The 18,835-nt window shown below is 44.7% G+C and overlaps 1 protein-coding gene across 1 annotated transcript in view; it reads left to right on the forward strand.

Moving 5' to 3' along the window:
• The first annotated feature begins 1,900 nt into the window (after positions 1 to 1,900).
• The window catches only part of KL (klotho), a 46,575-nt gene continuing 29,640 nt past the window's right edge, over positions 1,901 to 18,835 (forward strand). Inside the window, exon 1 of the mRNA XM_014847815.3 lies at positions 1,901 to 2,778. Within this exon, the coding sequence (XP_014703301.3) occupies positions 1,957 to 2,778 (822 nt within the window). The 5' untranslated portion in view covers positions 1,901 to 1,956. The remainder of the gene's footprint in view (positions 2,779 to 18,835) is intronic.

Here is an 18,835-nt window from a genome sequence, read left to right on the forward strand (position 1 = left end):
GCCAAGAGACCATTCATCAATTCATGAATACTTAGCCTAAGCTATTTTCCATGAGACCCATGGAGCATTTCTAATTGAAACTTAACAAGCTACAATGCAGCAAACACTCTAATCTTCAGCTCTACCAGGGAAATATGATCCCGCTTGCAGACATAGAAGCTTTTTAATTTAGCTGGAAGACAGTGTGACTGTGCAGTTGTGTGGTGTAATTTTTTTAATTGCTGAAGTATCATTGTTTGTTATTCCACATTTATTGAAAAATGTAAATGCCACATGTAGCAAAATAGCAGTAAGTCTTGTTCCAGTCTGATGGCTTAATCTTACTAATCATGCTAATATATGCTAGCTGGAGTTGGCAATACTTAATAAAATATTGGGATAAATTTGTTGTGCTTACATTTTAAGGAAATTAATAAAGGTACCTTCATCTGCAACATTTAAAACTTTATTGATTTTAAAGTTGTATGAAACAGTGCAGAAATGATCACTGGAGGGAACCGGGTGTACCTCTGTGAGGATCTTAGTCATTCAAAACATGCCGGGACTGAAGCACACTGCACCGGGAAGGGAGGTCAACATGCTAGCAAGATCTGGCATTTATCTGCGCTTTCCAAGTTTGAAGTAGCTTTGTGCACATTTTTTGAGCTTCACAGCCCCTGAGGCGGCAGGGAGACACGGTGTAGATAAGGATCTTGTGGCTGGGAGAGCTTGTCTCCACAAAGGCGGAGCCCAGGCTTCCACTCCCCACCAATTGTACATCGGTTATTCACCAATCTTACACAATCACATTCAAATGGACGCTGTGCCTCCACAACTTCCAGCAAAAGGGCCCTTTGGCAACTGGAAAAACGTCATGACTCTATTTTGTCGTGGGGGGTGAGAGTGGTTGTTTGGGTTAAGCCCCTCCCGGCTCAGGTGGCACGTGTGGGACCCAGGGTCCTCCAGTTGCAGCACAGCCGCGTGCAGAACTTTGCACAGATAAGTTACTTGCTGAAAGCTAAACTATGTGATTATTCATAAAACAGATGCAAAAGGATAATAAAGGTGAACGCCAGTTAAAGTGGAAACCTCGGTGTTTCTTTTTTTTTTTTTTAGAAGTACAATCGACAACTCTCATTTGAAGTTCACCAAATGATTCTGCAAGATCTAATTACAGAACAAGCACTGCTTTGAACTGTTGAAAGATAACAGTAAGAGGGAGAGTAAAGCAGTCTCAACACATCCCATACATCTCCTTTGTCTTCCTCAAGTCTTCCTAGACTGTGGGCTGGAGGACGAGCCATGCAGCCCTGCGCGAGCGGGGCGGCTCTCCACGCGAGCACCTTACCAGAGACCTAAAGGGAAAGTCCGCCACGAGTCCTTCTCTCGCAACATCGAGTTCCCACTTAGCTCTCCCCACCATGCCCTCCCAATACGCGTTCAGCCAATTCCTAATCGGCTGTAGCAATGCCAGTCTAAAGCTTTTCTCGGTCTCCGAGTGCGAGGAAACAGAAAGCAGGTGCTTCCGACCGTGGACTCCGCGAGGGCCGGCAAAGATCCGCCCCAACTCGGGGAAAGTTGGTCGGCCGCCTTCCCTCCTCGACGCGCACCGGCCCCGCGCTTCCTCCAGGAGGGCGCACGGAAGGGAAAGCGAAGGCGGCGCGGAGAGAACTTGTGTCGCCGAAACATTCTTAGCCGCTCCTGGGAGCCGCGAGGAACAGGTGCCTTTTCTCCGACGTCCGGGAGCCGCGCCTGCCGCACCTCGCCTGCGGTCGCGCCCCCTCCCGGGGCACCGGCTCGCCCTTGGCGCCCCCGCCCCCCATCGCAGGGCGGGGGAGGCGCGGGCTCGCAGGTAATGATTGTCAGCCGGGCCCGCCGGGGAAGCGGGGGTGGGCGCGCGGCGCGGGGCGGGCGGCGCGGCGGGGCGCGGGCATAAAGGGGCGCCGCGCAGCGCCCCAGCGCCCAGCTCCGCGCAGCATGCCCGCCCGCGCCCCGCCACGCCGCCCGCGGCCGCCTCCTCTGCCGCTGCCGCTGCCGCTGCTGCTGCTGCTGGCCCTGGGCGGCCGCCGCCTGCGCGCCGAGCCCGGCGACGGTGCGCAGACCTGGGCCCGCTTCGCGCGCCCCCCGGCCCCCGAGGCCGCGGGCCTGCTCCACGGCACCTTCCCCGACGGCTTCCTCTGGGCCGTGGGCAGCGCCGCTTACCAGACGGAGGGCGGCTGGCGGCAGCACGGCAAGGGCGCGTCCATCTGGGACACGTTCACCCACCACCCCCCGGCGCCCCCAGGCGGTCCCCCGCTGTCCGGCCTGCCGTCGGGCGCCCCCTCGCCGTCCCCTCCTGCCACCGGGGACGTGGCCAGCGACGGCTATAACAACGTCTTCCGAGACACGGAGGGGCTGCGCGAGCTCGGGGTCACCCACTACCGCTTCTCCATCTCGTGGGCGCGGGTGCTCCCCAATGGCAGCTCGGGCGCCCCAAACCGCGAGGGGCTGCGCTACTACCGGCGCCTGCTGGAGCGGCTGCGGGAGCTGGGCGTGCAGCCCGTGGTCACCCTGTACCACTGGGACCTGCCCCAGCGCCTGCAGGACGCCTATGGCGGCTGGGCCAACCGTGCCCTGGCCGACCACTTCAGGGATTACGCCGAACTCTGCTTCCGCCACTTCGGAGGCCAGGTCAAGTACTGGATCACCATCGACAACCCCTATGTGGTGGCCTGGCACGGCTATGCCACAGGGCGCCTGGCCCCTGGCGTCCGGGGCAGCCCGCAGCTCGGGTATTTGGTGGCGCACAACCTCCTCCTGGTGAGTTCCAGAGGCCAGGCGGAGGGCCACGCGGGGGAGAGGGCCTTTGGAGACGCCAGGGGCAAGAGGGGCGCTGAGCCTCCAGCTCAGACAAGGCACCGTTTGACCCCGTTTCTGAGGTCACCTAGGATTCGCCCCTGGGGGGGAACTGAGCATCTTGGGCTCTCCTTGGAAGGCGTGGTGTTGGAAATGGGAGGGAAATTTCGCAGTGGGCGCGCCAGTGAGTGCCTTTGAAGCCTGTTTGTCAAAAAGAAATTGGAATCAGTTTCTCGGGTAGGAAAAGGGAGCTCCTTTCTCTGGGTGTAGAGGAATTCCTAGAGGTAGGGTGGGGAGAATTTACCAGTAGCAGCTATGGGGAAATGAGGAGGGTGGATGAAAGAAACAAGTTTGTTCAGAAGCCAAGCAAATAGCATTACTCTGCTAGAGTTTGTGGTGATGTCATGAGTTCAATGTAAATTCAATAAGATCTGTCTTGCCTGTGGCAGAAGTTCTCACTGCGGCAAATGCGAAGGTGTCAAACTCGCATCTTCTGGAGACCCCGGTTTAAACTCTCTGGGAGCTCCTTCTGCGGCAGGGTACTGGATTGTGTTCACCAACCTTCCTTAATCGTCAGGAGTCCGAAGACTCTAGAATCTTAGACAAAACTAGCCATAAGAAGACAGAAACAGCTACAGGGTGATACAGATTGTGTCCTGCAACACCTGTATTTCCACAGTGCCCTCTGCAAGTGAAAGGATTCCTCGGGATGAGATTATTAACTGCCAAAATTGATTTTAACACCCTTGTGCAACAGGCGTAATACATTTTGACAGCAGGAAGTACTGATAGTCTGTGATAAAGTTGTCTCTCAAATAGTCCTTCCTCCTTTTTCTCCTTTACTTTAGTGTTCAAGATTGGATCCCATTGATTTGAGGGTTCATTTATAAGGATGTCAGTTGTTGATACACTTTGTACAGAGTTTTGTATCATGAGAGAATCTTTTATGTATATGTGCAAACATTTTCATGAAACTGTTTAAATGTATAACTTCTGGTGCTGTGTTCTGGTGATTTGCGGCCCTATGGGAAGACCTATTTTTAACTTTAGAATTAAACCACATATTTTGAACAAATTCAAGGCAAAAACTGCTTCTACACACTTATAATTGAAGCCATAGATAATTGAGGCAGGACAGTACTGGGTTATTGAGATGAGTTAGTGCTCTGAGCTGCCGGCAAGGTTGTAATAATGGCTAAATTAGATTGTATGTTAGCGCCACAAAACTTGTTTGCTACGGATCATAAAAGAATGCTGGGTTTGTTTGACAAAAATATTGTGGTTTTAGTGATTTCATATTGATATATATCTTTTCATTAAGATACTTTAGAGCAAGGGTAATAAACTTTTTCAGTCTGTCAATCCTTTTAAGGGCTCGAAGGATGCTAAACGCCACCTGGTTATGGGTGATGACAGAAAAACTAGGGGAAGAATTGGCCCCTCTTTTGAAGAAAACACAAGCAAATTTTGGTTCATACCAGAAACAAGAGATTTGTGGATCAGCTGGAGGACCTAATAGACTATTCCTGCAAAATGACTACTTTAGGTTTAAATCATACGAGTTCTCTTTTTACAGTGCATGTAATAGACTCCGTGTGTATACAGAAGGCATCAGTTGTTATTATAGTGTAGACTTACATGATCGTTTCCTTTATAAGATAAGGAATTGAGACTGCAGGACCTTTCTGGTACTCTGGTATTTCAAATAATCAACATGCTTTTGATTCTTGTGCCCACTCTCGGCCCTTTGATTAACTTTTCAGTTACATTTTTGTATCCTTACACAAAAGACTTGCCAAACACTAACTGTCCTTCTCAGAAATGCAGTGGACTTTGTATTCATAAGAAGTTAGTAGCAGGTGGATCCTTGGTTTTGCTGATGCTGCAAACAAAATGCTAGTTGCTGTAAAATATTAATTTTGCTTTCAAATTTCTTTCATTTGGTATTTAGTCAATCTTGTATCTTATGAAGAAATAAGTTGTCATTATCAAAGACGATATCTTACTTTTTCGTATGAGATATTTTCATTCTATTTTCAGTGTTCTTTCTTGTTTATATGTGTTGGGGGTGGGAGATAGGGAAGTTTTGACCTTATTTGAAAAGATAAAACATAATCTATAGATTTTGGTAGTAGAACATTTTGGTAATAGAACATTTCAGTGGGGGCTTAGATATTACTGTTCAGGGGCCACTGAGCTGCTAGCAAATTCCTTCACATTTGGGGATCTGATGCTGGTGAAAGATAAAGCTGGCCGGCACCCCCGGTCCCAGCCCTATTTTGCGCTCCCACTAATTTACAAGTGGGCTAAGGGGGGCTCCTGGAGAGACTGGAAATTTGACCCTCTCCAGAGACTCAAGAATCGTTGTCTGATGGCCTGGAGGATAGGAGGCAGGCCAAATAAACTGCAGGGTAAATAATGGGGTCTCTGCTCAGAATGGAGGTCTCCATGTTCTTTTGTGGGTTCCTGGTACTGAAGTAAACCTTGACAAAAATAGCGTGTGTGTATGTTTGTGTGTGTGTGTGTGTGTGTGTGTGTGTGTGTGTGTGTGTGTGTGAGAGAGAGACAGAGAGCGTGCGAGAGAGATGGATAGAGACAGAGACAGAACTGGAAGAAGGATTTCTCTGTGTAGCTCTGGGAGCCCGGGCTGCTTGGCTCATGTGAGCATAGCCCAGAAGGAGGACACACTTCTCTCTCTGACTTGAAGAGGGACTGACTGCTGTGCCTTCATGCCTCTTGAAAGAAAGATGGTTCTTGATATCCCCTGACAAACTAGCATCGAGGCGTGTAGTTGGGAATTCCTCCCCAGGGGTACCTTTGAGTGTTCTGCTCATGGGTTTCTGAGAGGACCAGGACCAAGTTGAAGATACACATGGGCCTCCCAAGGGGTCTTGCAAATGTTTGTACAGGTAACCTGTGGAAAAAGACAGCTTCTTTCACTTAAAGAGGTGGGGCTAGGAGATATTACTTTGGGTGTTAATGTATAGTCCAGACATGCCTGGTATTGATCAGGCTACACGTTAGCATCAGCGCTCATGTCTTAGCTGATCTGTGTGCAGCCACCACTCTCTCTTGACCCACTTCCTCATCCTGTCTTCCAGAACCCCACTCTCTCGCTTCTTCTCTCAGCTCGCTAGTGATTCCTCCTTAGTCCCCTTTGCTTATTTCTCCCCACCTTGCCTCTAAATGTTGTGGTGCCCAGGGCTCTGTCCTGGGGCCCTTCTCTAGATTCACTCCAAGTGATCTCTTTGAATACTCCCTATATCCTGATGACTCCAAATTTTGAGTCTTTAGCCAGAAATTCTGCCCTGACTCCAGACTTGGATAGACAACTGTCTTCTCCACTTAGATGTCCAATGGGCATGTCACATTTAACACATCCAAAAGAAAATGCTTGTTTTTCCCATCTCCATCATGGCCACTTTCCTCTTTCAGAAGTTGAGTCCCAAACCTTAGCTCCTCTCTTTCTCTCACATCTTATTTTCCATCCATCAACAAATCCTACAGCTCTACCTACCTTCAAAATGTATCCAGAATCCAACTACTTTTCCCTTTATCTACAGTTACAGGCCCAAGCCCCCATCAGATTCTGCCTGGATAATTGGAATAGCTTCCTAGCTGATGTCCTTGTTCCTGCCCTTGCCCCCTGCAGTGTGCCATGATGGATATTCTCAAGGATATCATTGTGTGTGAACAAGACAAAGTCCCTACGTATTAAAATACCATCTTATCTTCAAGAACCAGCTCACATGCTCCCTTTGGCCCCACACCTGAATGCCATCCCTTCCTTCCATGAACTCCCACAGTGCTTCACTCTGATGCCTCCTACCACACTCTTCCTTTTATTTAACCATTTGCCTCCTTTCATCATTTTAGTCAGGCAATTCCTTAAGTGAGGAAACCATGTTCACTTCATCTGTCCTAAAATGCCACCTTGCCCTTGGTAGGTGCTTAGTAAGTAGCTTCTGGCTATTTAATGGCCTGACTTTGCCTTTATAAACTGATGCTCCTAGGATTTGCTCTCTTTGTCCACCTTTCTAGCCACTTTCCAATGGGACAGGGAGTACCAAATCCTAAGCAGATAGGAAGATCGGTAAATATAATGGAGCAGAATCTGACATTTTCAGTAAAAATTTAAGGTTCCTTGTCAAATTTATGACTCCACTGTAAAAATTTCCCAACGATTAGAAACTATCTATAGTCACTATGCCACATTATGAAGAAGTTTTCAGAATGAGTGGTGAGGGGAGTGTCCTGGCTGGTTTTAGGAGCAGGTATTGGAAGTGGCTTTGTTATCTGGGTGAATTTTTATTCCCCAAGTAATAGTGGAGGCAATTTGTCTACTAGATACATGCTCAAATTATGTATGCTGTGTACTTTTTGGAAGCACTTTACCAATTTTCCTCTCATTAAAATGTATTTGGTACATGAATGGAATAATCAACTTGGTTGAAATTTAATGTATTTTGTAGAATACTGTTGAGTTCAGTAGTGTGTTTAATCAGAAATAGTTAAAATATCTCCCAAAGAGCTTGACTCACTCTTTTTTGAACACAGTGGTTTTTGAAGGTTACAGTCAAGTCCAAGAAAATATTTAAGAATAGAAGTAATAACATAATTTTAAAATCATAGCAGTGTTTAACAATGTCAGTTATTTGGAGTTGGAGAAACAAGGGAAAATACAGACTACTAAGCATTCAAATAATGTCAGTGTGCATTTCTTGAGTGTGAAATGAATGGACTCACAACTGTGTTACATGAATATGTAGTTAGTTGTGGCTTTTGCACGTAGAAGTCTTCTGAGATATCTTAACTTTTCAAACAATATTATTGTTCTAAGCCAAAATTTTGTTGCAACTAATTTGTACAAAAGGTGCCTTTCTTTCAATGAATGTTATCTTTTTAAGGCATCAAGGAAATTTTAGGTGTAGGTGGAGAATAGAATACGTGCCTATTGGGAGGATAAAAAATAAGGAGTGGGTGAGTAAAAATATGTACTATTACTGAATCCTCTGAGATCCTCATCTTCTCAGGAAACTACAAAGTTATAGTTGTAGTCTATACTTAAACAGATGAGCATAATCTGCTTTCGTATGCTCTATCTTGATCTATTCTGGGTACAAACTTCATCTGAAGGATCACTGTGCCTCTTCTCCCTTTTCTCATGGGATAAACTCTTATTTATCCCTCAAGGACTTGACTCAAATACTCCCATTTTGTGATAACAACAGGCAGAGTGAATCATTTACTCATTTGTGACTCGAGGTCCCATAATATATATCATATTTATTTTTAAAGTTTTAGCGCTTATGTTAGTCCTTGTCACAGAAGAAATATTCGATACAATTTTTAATGAATGAATAAATGTAGATGTGAAATAATCTCTACTTATTTGAATATATCCTTTTTCCTTTCTTGTAAGTTCAATACTTACAATCTGCTTTCTCGCACAGTGTCTAGAAAGGAATTTTAAAGAGTGAGGAAGAACAGGGAAAAAATTCCTGTCCAGATAGATCCATGACCTTCCCAGATTTTCATCCAGTGGACAGGGAACGAGGGCAAGAGGGAGGATGTGGTCTCCTTAGCGCCTGACCTGGAGGTTGCACCCATCCCTCCCACTCACATCCCATTGGCAGAACTCAGTCATGTGGTGGGAGGAGTCTGGGAATTATTGTCCACTGCGGAGCTGTGTGCTCAGTGCATCATTCTATTATGTTGAAATCAGGCGGGAACAGATCATTCAGGACAACCAGCACTCTCTGCCCCACTGCCTACCTCCTAGATATATTACAAGCACTAAAACAAAATCATATCTGTCAGCATATTTTGAAAAATGTAAAGAGTTCTACAAAGGTGAGATATGAATATTTGTCAATAATAATAATAAAAGCAAAAGTACTTGAGAAATGGTCCTCTTGAGCTGTTTAGAAGAAAGGACTTAGATAAACGCTTTAGAAATTGTTGCCTCCCTGTCTTCATTTGCAACCTGTAGCATTCAGTGGGATGAAGTCTTTGCGATGACTTCAAAGATTTTCATATCATTTGTGAAATAACCTATTTTACATAAAACATATTACCAAGTACTTTTTCTGGACCCAGCTTGATGTTTAAAAGAAATATACTGGGAGCTGGCCTGGTGGTGCAGTGGTTAAGTTAGCACATTCTGCTTTGGTGGCCCGGGGTTCGCTGGTCCGGACCCTGGGTGTGGACATGGCACCGCTTGGCAAGCCATGCTGTGGTAGGCATCCCACGTATAAAGTAAAGGAAGATGGGCACGAATGTTAGCTCAGGGCCAGTCTTCCTCAGCAAAAAGAGGAGGATTGGCGGCAGATGTTAGCTAATCTTCCTCAAAAAAATAAATAAATAAATAAAAGAAATATGCTAAAGTTTATGACTGAGCTAATTTGATATATTGACTAAACTGAAGATAGATATTTAGTGGACTTTCCTGGCCCCAGTCTGAATAGATTTTTTATTTATAACATTATTGTTTGAAGTATGGAACATCGTCCATGAACCAGTATCATTATAGTATGATCAAATACTCAAACTGAAAGCAGTGATATACACTAAGTTTAAAAAGAATGGTTAAGCAAATATTATTTCCATGTCTATAAGTGCACTTTTATTTGATAATTAGAAAGTTAGAATTAGAAGGGACTGGGACGCCCCAGGTTAAATTTCTTCTCAGGACAGACTCCTTGTGGTGACCCTCCTGGGGGCCTCCAGCTCCTGCTTGACTATTTGCAGCAAGAGGAGCTCAGTTACTCTCACACTGCCCACTTCATTTTATCTTTTTTTTTTTTGAAGTTTTTTTTAATGACATTTTATCTTTTATATTGAACGGAAACCTGCCTCTGTACAGGTTTTACCCTGGTTGTCTCTGCCTTCCTAAATCTCAAAGAATAAAACGAGTTGCTTTTTGATGAGACAGCTTTTCAGATATCTGCAAAGGTCACTAAGTTCTTCCTATGTATTTTCTCCCTCATGCTAAAGTCTGCTCCAAGGAGAATTAGAGGGAGCTGGACATTTGGCCAAGGCACCTGTCTTGGGAGCCTGCTGTGTGGCAGGCGGGTACATTGCTGAATTCTGGGAATGCAAGTGTAGCCCTTGAGAGGCCTCTTTATCTTCTGACACTTGAGGATAAGGTGGAGAGGGAGATGGGAAAGTTGACTTTTCTATCTCCCCTGTGGGTCATGGGAGTCAGCAGAGTTGTCTGTGGCACCTGCCTCTGTCCCATCGTCCTTACAAGGGGCTGTGGATGGGCGTAGATGACTGAGGACACGGGGCCCACGGTCTCTAGGCTCTGTACCGTGAAGAGAATAGGGACGCTTGACTCCCAAGGTGTATTTACAGGCACTTTTGGTAAGGGTCCACGGGATGGCTCCAAAGCCGCAGTGGAGGCGGAGGTGGTGGTGGTGGTAGAGAATACACGTCGCCTTCCGGCCCCTGCCTAGGCCTTTTAGGGCTGTTCCTCCTCCTTCCTCCATGACTCCCCCTTCTCTTTGGATTCCCCATCACATGATCCTCTCCCTCCAACCCCTTCCCTGTCAGTGACGGAGTTCTCCCACAGTGTCCTGCGTCCTTTCCTCCACGCCAGGCCTTTCTGCCGGCTCTGCAGAGGTGGGGCATTGGTGGTCTGGGCTTTCCCTCTGGCTCAGGCTCCTTCTCCCTGAAATTACCTGAAGTCAAACACGAGTCATGGCGTAGATATTTTCTTACCAAAGCACACTGTTTGGGCTGCATGAGAGATCCAGCTTCCTGCTATTTACCCAAGGCAGCTGTGTTTAGTGTGAACCTGTTGCCTAGTTCTTTTCACCCCTTCTTGGCTGGGTGACATTTTAAAGGCTGCCTGCACCAACAGGGGACAAAAGGCGTCTTTCTGCATCTGCGGGTTTGCCCCAGCTATAGAAGGGGTGGGGAGGGGTGGGGGGTTTCTGGGCGTTTAGGGTATGGATCTCACTTACGTTGCCACAGAAAGAGGGACAAGGTGAGACCCCTGCCCTCATATCACTTACAGATTAGTAGAAGAGAGACACTTGTCAAATAATTACAGTAAAATGTATAAGTGCCTTAAAAGAAGTAAGTACTAGGTAGAGTGGGGCACCAAGAAACAGAGATGGGCTACAGGTTTGGGGGATTGTAGGGGTGGGGCAGCAGTCAAGACAACCCATGCTGATTAGATCGGGGCTGGCGAACTTTGTCTGTAGAGGGCTAGGTTTTAGGATTAGCCAGTCATACAGTGGCTGTTGGCAACTACTCAGTTCTGTCTGTGCAGCAAGAAAGCAGCCTTGGGCAACCCATAAATGAACGGGCATGGCTGTGTTCCAGTAAAACTTCATTTACAGACCTCAGCGGTAGGCTGTACTGCTTGGGCTGGTGTGCAGGCACCCAAAGTAGGAAGGGCATTATGGCGTCCTAGGACACAGCTTGTGCAGAGTCAGGGCAGGTGACACAGGGCGGCAGGTCCCACCACAGAGTCAGTCCTTCGGAGGGCCTGAAGCCTCAGGTGAGAAAGGAGGAAAAGACAAGCAGCTGCAGAAATAAGCCTGGAATTTTTCAAGGCCTCTCTTAAAATTTGATGTGCAGAACAAATTTTAGCTGTCCCAGATGTTGAGTGCACATTTCTTGTTCTGGACACAGAATTATGTTAATGCCGTCCAAGACTGCATGAATGGTTTTGGCTGGCACCTCCCTGCAGAGCCAACTTAGTTCATAGTCAGCTAAAACACTCAGGGTTTTTAATTTTCCCCATGTGAATGGCTGTCATCTCCTTTTGTCACTTACTTTTGAGCTTTTAATTAATCTTATTAAATTTCATCTTCAATGTGCAAAGGTAAGAGGAGGGTTACCACAGATGATGGGTAATTCTTAAAAATTGAAAATAACCTAAATATATTGGATGACCAGTTAAAAGAAAATGGATATACTCATTCAGTAGAATAGTGTTTGGCTATTAAAAAGTTGATGTATGGTGATTAAAAAGTTGCACATGGTCTGTTAAGAGAAAAATGCCAGTTATATTACGCTTCTTACATGTCTCTGCTGTGTAAATAAGTGGGAACAAGTAGTGAACACTTGACGGTTCTTTGGCTGTGCTGAGCTCTCTCTAGCCGCCATCCTTTCTCTGACATGCCCAAGCTTAGCTTGGATATTCCTGCTTTCTTTTCCCATAAAATCCTGTATGACCCCTCTAACGATAATTAACACATTTTATTGAAATGACTTGTTTGTTTGTCTTCCCCCAAACCGACTTCAGCTATGAGATGCCAGGAGCCATGTTTATCTTGCTTTCCATTTTTTTTTTTTTTAAAGATTTTATTTTTCCTTTTCATCCCAAAGCCCTCCGGAACATAGTTGTGTATTTTTAGTTGTGGGTCCTTCCAGTTGTGGCATGTGGGACGCTGCCTCAGCGTGGCCTGATGAGCGGTGCCATGTCCGCGCCCAGGATTTGAAACTGGCAGAACCCCAGGCCGCCGAAGCAGAGCGTGCAAACTTAGCCACTCGGCCACAGGGCGGGCCCCTTGCTTTCCATTTTATACCCAGAGACTTACAGGGCCTGGAGAGAGGCAGCATGCAGATATTTGTTGCATGAATGAAAGAATGTACCATTCCCCCAGGACACTCACACTCACGAATGTGAAAGGACAAAAGGCAAATGTTAACAGCGGGTTTATTTCTGGATGGTAGGATTACAGGTGATTTTTTTCTTTCTTTCTGGTTATCTGGATTTTCTAATTTTTCTATAAGCAAAATGTATTATTTTTGTGATGGAGAAATAGTAAATAATGTTTCTGGGAAAAGATGGCAGATTGAATTTACCTAATTTTTTTCTCTCTTGAAACCCCTTTAAATTTTAGTAAAGAAATTGTTAAAACAAAGAAAGGAAGAAAGGAGGGGAGAAAGGGAGGAAAAGAGATAAATGAGGAAAGGAGAAGGGAGAAAGACCCACAATGATGGAGAGAGCAGAGTAGCAGCAAAACTTTGGAAGCTGAAAAGCAGATGGACAAGTGTGATGGACTTAGCAGACCTGAGAGAGCTGCCTGCTAAGTTGGCAGAGAGAGAAGTGAAGAACCAACCCTGTGACTGCAGAATCTTCAAAAGGCTCAGAGAGTAGCAAGACCCGATACTCTGGAACTGGAGGTGAAGGGAGTGAGTGCTAAAATGAGGAGAACTGGTTGAAAGCTGTTTGAGAAACAGCTAGATTTCTAGATCCTTTACCCTAGTGCTCACTGCTGGGCATCTGCCGCTTCACCATTCAGGGAGAAAACTATAAGTTAATTTTTTGGAGAGTGTAAAATGGAAGGTGTCTGGACTGAGGACATCAGGCACATCTGAGGACATGAGCACCATACTGAAAATAAGGATTAAGTAACAACTGCAACTGGAAGCTGAGACCCACCCCCCACTGCCTTCCCCAGCCTCTTCTCCAGCCCAGCTCTCAGAATGCTGGCAGTGTGACTTTTACTTTCTAGGTAGGGACTGGAAGAGTCTTCTTCAGGGAATCTGATGAGCTCATGTGGAAAGACTGAAGATGCTGATCCTAGAGGTTCCACAACAAATGACCAAGGCGGTTCCCTCTACAATGAGGCTCCAAGTTAACAAACCCGCCCACGTGCTCAGACCTTCCACTCAGGGTTTTGTTTCTCATTTTTAACTGAGAAGAAAATCAAGATCAGCAGACATCTGAGGAAAGCCTCTAACATGAAAGATTGAGACCCACAGAAATAAACAGAAAAAAAAGACAGCAACTTTTTTTTGGAGAAAACGGAGTTCATGCAGGGAGGAAAAAAGCTTAAAAAAATCAGTCAAAAGGTACAAACTCTCACTTATAAAATAAATAAGTCATGGGATGTGACTTAATGAGCATGCTGACTATAGTTAATAATTATTGTATATTTGAAAATTGCTAAGAGTAAATCTTAAAAGTTTTCATCACAAGAACAATTATAGCGGTGTGGTGATGGATGTTAACTCGACTTATTGTGATGATCATTTCACAATATATACAAGTATTGAGTCATTATGTTGTATGCCTGAAACTAATATAATGTTATATGTCAATTATATCTAAATAAAGAAAAATAAAATTTAAAAAACCTCAGTAAATTCTTAAAGAGATTAGAGAAGGTATTGCATCTAGAAAATAAGAATGGTGTAACAAAACAGGTGGAAAAAGAACTTGGAAATTAAATACATTACAGTAGAAGTGAAAAAGTTAATAGAAGGGTTGAAAAATAAAGGGGATGAAATCTCTCTAAGAACAGAGCAAGAAGGGAAAGAGATGGAAAATAAGAAAAAAAGTAAGAAAATAGTGGACCAGCCAGAGGTCCAACATTCAAATAATAGGAGTTCTAGAAAGATAGAAATGGGGATGCAGTAGAGTGTTCTGCCAGTGCTGCCCCCTGAACCATGCTGGGCAGTATTCATGCCCTGTGCCCTTCCTCCTGCACAGACTGTGGGCTTGACCATGTGACTTATTTTGTTCAATGGGACAGTAGCAAGTATGATGTAAGGAAAAGCTTGATAAGTATGTTCACATTGGAACTTTTCTTCCTGGATCACTCCCTCTTAAAAGCCAGCTTCAGTACTTGGGCTAGATTACTGACAGATGAGAGGCCATGTGGAGAGAGAGTCTGAGAGATCAAAGACCATCTTGGACATTCTTGCCCCAGCTGAGACCCCAGCTGAATGCAGCTGTTTGAGTGACCTCTGCTACGTTACATGGAGTAGAAGAACTGCCTAGTTAAGGCTAGTTAAGCCTAGTTAACCTACAGAGTCAAAAGAAATAATAAATCCTTGTTATTTTAATCCCCTAATCAATGTAGTTTGTTACACAGTAATAGATAACTGAAATAAAGAGAAAGGAAATGATGAAGTAATTTAAAAAATGTCCTAAAACTGGAGGGTGTGACTTTTTATATTGAACATGAGCTACTGGGGGAATCATTACAGAACATACCAGCTGTGGTGTTGAGGGTCCTTCCCCTAGGGACTCAGCCATCCCTTTAGTCAGCGGGTTATAGATCTGAAAATTGGCTGTCTGGGATCTGAGCCACGGATCATGACCTTTTATTTGGCCATGCTCTATTAACCATCTTCACAACTCCCTGGAGTGTTGCAGCCCCTCTGACCATGCTGTTGTTAATGGTATTTGTGGCCTCCTGGCTTCTGACTTTAAGTGCCACCCACCACCTGATCTCTAGTACTTCAGGGTCTCATCGTCGCCATGGATGGTAACGAGGCTGGCTCTGTGATCACCTCTCCTACCATCAGCCCTGGCCTGCAGAGCAGCAGCACTGCTGAATTTCTTAGTGCTGCTGGTACCCACTTACTAGCATGTTCCTAATGGCCTTAGTGAATGGTGTGTCTCCCTACCTGGCACTCCTGTGAAAGATCAACCTCTGGGGGGTTGTTTGGCCTCACGTAATATACTAATTCCAGGATTCCTTCTTCTTTCAGCTCCTTTTATTCCTTCCTCTATCAGCTGTCAGGGCAACTCGAGCATTTCTGCCCACTCAACATTGGGCATCACTTTTTCTAGGCTTCTCAGAGCCATCCTAGCAGCAAGTTTGCCCCATCCCCTGGGGTCCTTGCCAGGGCATTAAAACACTTTTCTGGAGAAAGTGTCCCCTAGTCAATGTATTCTGTTTTGTCCTGTCTTATATTTCAGTCCCTTGGTCAAGGACCCTCAAAATTCAATCTCAATGATACTCCTCAGCTTCTTGCCAGTGCACACTAAATCTTGAAGCTACTTTGGTGGATTATATCTTTCCTCCTCTGTCAGGCCCAGCTGTCTCCAGTTGGGTTGTGCTGGAGTTTAACTCTAGTTAGTAGCCTGTCATCTCCTAAAACGTGCACCTGTTGCCTTTTAGGGGCGAGGCCTCTTTAGCATAGGGAAGAGCTATCTCTTATTAGGGAAAGGTGGCCACCTCTGTAAGCTTCCAGGGTTCCCAGGGGTCTGATGAGCCTGGCTCCTCAGGGACAACTACTTCCTATGTTTCAGAGTCTCAGGTTTTCCCAACCAGGGCTCTGGCCTTGGCCTAGCAGACCTACCATGGTTGAGCATTCGAACATCTCTGTTGCTCTGCAGCCACATCAGATCCTAGGTCTGATGCTAAGTTGTGTCTGTGCTTCCACTGCAGAGGATAAGGGCCTCTCTATAAGCTACCAGTGAGACACTCTTGCTCTCATATTGAGTCTGTAACTGCTTGTTAAAGGCCCTTGGTTTCTCATTATCTCTGTAAGGTCTCAAGACAATATGGCAGGAACCAGTCACTTCCCCTTCCTTGTAGGCCTTGAAACGCCTGAATCATTGTGCCTGCAATAGCACTTCCCTCCACCAGTACATTTCCCCAGGTTACCACTGGTGAAATATTTAGCAATCAGGCCACCCACTTGTGCCAGGGGACTATCCGCCCCCTAAATATCATTCAGAAAGGCATTCTCTTTGCCTTCTAGGAAGTGAAACCTTACTTGTGTTTGTTTGGGCCTTCTGAGAAGCAAACGTCAAGACAGGTTAGATATGCAAGACATTTCTTGAGGGAAACAACTGTGAAGGATAAAGGGGAAGGAGTCAGAGAAGGCAGGTAAGCCTTTAGACCATGATGCATGTCTGACACCTGGGAAAGAGAGTGGGCAGGAAGGAGGATTAGGTGGGAAGAGACTTAGATGGCAGTACAGATCTAAGAAAGATCCAGGCAGGCCAATGAGGAGTCCTTGAGCCAACATTGCCCATTGAAAGGGTCACTGCTTGCGGGAATGGGTCTGCGCTAGTGCCCCAGCCGTGTTCAATCATAAGAGAGTAGCCTATGAGAAGCATGGCCTCAGGGCCAAGGCAGTGGAGAGTCCAAAGGGGTAGCAACTGGTGCCATCAGTCAATTATGCACCTCATAGCAGAACGGAGTGGCACATTTTTATGTCCACCACGAAGACCAACGAGGAATGCCACTCAGAAGAAGGGAATGAAAATTATTTCCAACCAGAATTTGATATTTATCTAAACTATCAATCATTCATGAGGGTAGAATAATGAGATTTTAAGACATTCAACGTCTTAAAAAGTAAATCTTCCATGAACCCTTTCTCAGGAAGTTGTTGGAGGATAAACTCTACTTAACGTGATGGAGCTGAAAAGGAAGAAGACATATGATATACAAAACAGTAGGTCTAAGCCAGGAATATGATGATGAAGTGTAGACCCAGAAAGTCAGCTGTGCAGCAGACCTAAGAGCAATCAGTCCAGAAGGGGAGAAGATTCTAGAAGTGTGTCTCCAAGAAAAATATTGGAGGCTGATGTGACTTTGCAGAAGTTCATGCTGAGAGGCTATTAGAAAATGTGGGAAGAATTAGTCACAGGCATAAAGACAATAGATGAAATGAAAAAGCAGGGCAATTATTGACTTCAAGGAAAAGAAATGAGAAAACATAGTCTTAATTACTACAGTATAATGCCCATTTGTGAGTAATAGTCATGTTGGCAGAATAATGTCAGTGTGGAATATTAGTTAAACCCAAACCTACTGTATAACTAAATTGGCTGTGTAAGTGAGTTAACTCCTCCTCTACCATCACAGGAAGTCAATGGATAGTGTCTAAGGTATGGAAGGGTGAAAATGTGTAAAAGAAAAAGTCGTAAGTGTCGAAGGCGGTTACCTCTGGGGAGGGGAAGTGGGAGAGTTAGGACAGGGAACTGTGATTTGTGTTATAAGTTGCATAAAAATAAAACAAAATTTACTATCACTTAAACATTAATTTTGCTAGTTATAGTACATATTTGTAGCATTTCAGCCTGTCGAGCTCTTTTTGAATCAAACTTTGGGGCATTTCCAAATTTTCAGATGAATGCCTTGTGAGTGTTCATCCTTTTGATGATAAAATGTTACAGAGAAATAGGGCTATGAGTAAACCCTGTGGGATGTTGTTAGTCATCTTCTCTAAAGAGGATGTGTCCCATTAATCCATGTTTCAAACATCTATCGGTGTTTGACGCTTAAGCAACCAGCAAATTTTTGTTTAATCAATGAATACTCTTAAAATAGTCCTTCAACCATAAATCAAATCAAATCAAGCAGCAACAGTACTACCTTATACATACCCTGCTTTTCTTCTTCTTGATCCCAAGTAGGTCACAAGAAGGTTTGGTGATTGTCAAAATTATTGCATGCGGAGACATGTTTATTGTGTTCCCAGATAAGCTGTACAATACTATAAACAATTATTTGAGGCTAGTTTGGCAAACTTATTTTATGAACCCATGTTGCCTCCTAGTTATCTTCTCTTCCTTAGTACTGATATATTTTTATGAAGCCATTATGTGATTTCACTCATAGATCTATTGTTTCTGAAATTCACATTTTCTTCCCTTTTAAAATTAAGAAAGTTTGCATTCTTCAAGCACCTTATTTTCTATGAAAGTAATTGATGACTGTTCCGTGATCATAACTGCAAATTCTTTTGCTAGGCCCCTCTTGGATATGATGAATTTGGAATGGCATGCAGACGACTCCTGCAATAATTAGGAATCTAAGTTCAAGGTTGTCTGAGGATAGATACAATCGAAAGGCAGGAGGTAACAGAATCAAAAGTGCTGGTGCCGGTAGTTAAAATGATGCCTCAAGATAGATAAGGACAATCTGAGAAACATCTGGAGGACATGAACAGGACTGACGTTCTTCAGGAGATGCAATAGGTGTAGTGGATTAAGGAAGTGAGGGAATCGAAACAATCAGAGGCTATGCCCTCAGAAGGCAATGTTGACTTTCAAATCAACTTTATTATGTTGGGGTAATAAACTGATTACACTGATTGAACTGATTACAAGTTTTATAAGTTCAATAATCAAATCTTATTGAGTGCCTATACCTGTTATACCACAACAATAGTGTATAGTTTATAATCCTGGATCTTATTTCACAGAGCTGCAATTCAGCTGACGAAGCTCAGAGGAATGTGGGGATTGATAACTTGATAAATTCATGATCTGCTGGGTGACCAGCTGCAAAGTGTAATGCCTAACGGG

Source organism: Equus asinus, chromosome 11 (genome assembly GCF_041296235.1).
Source record: "Equus asinus isolate D_3611 breed Donkey chromosome 11, EquAss-T2T_v2, whole genome shotgun sequence".
Lineage (NCBI taxonomy): Eukaryota > Metazoa > Chordata > Mammalia > Perissodactyla > Equidae > Equus > Equus asinus.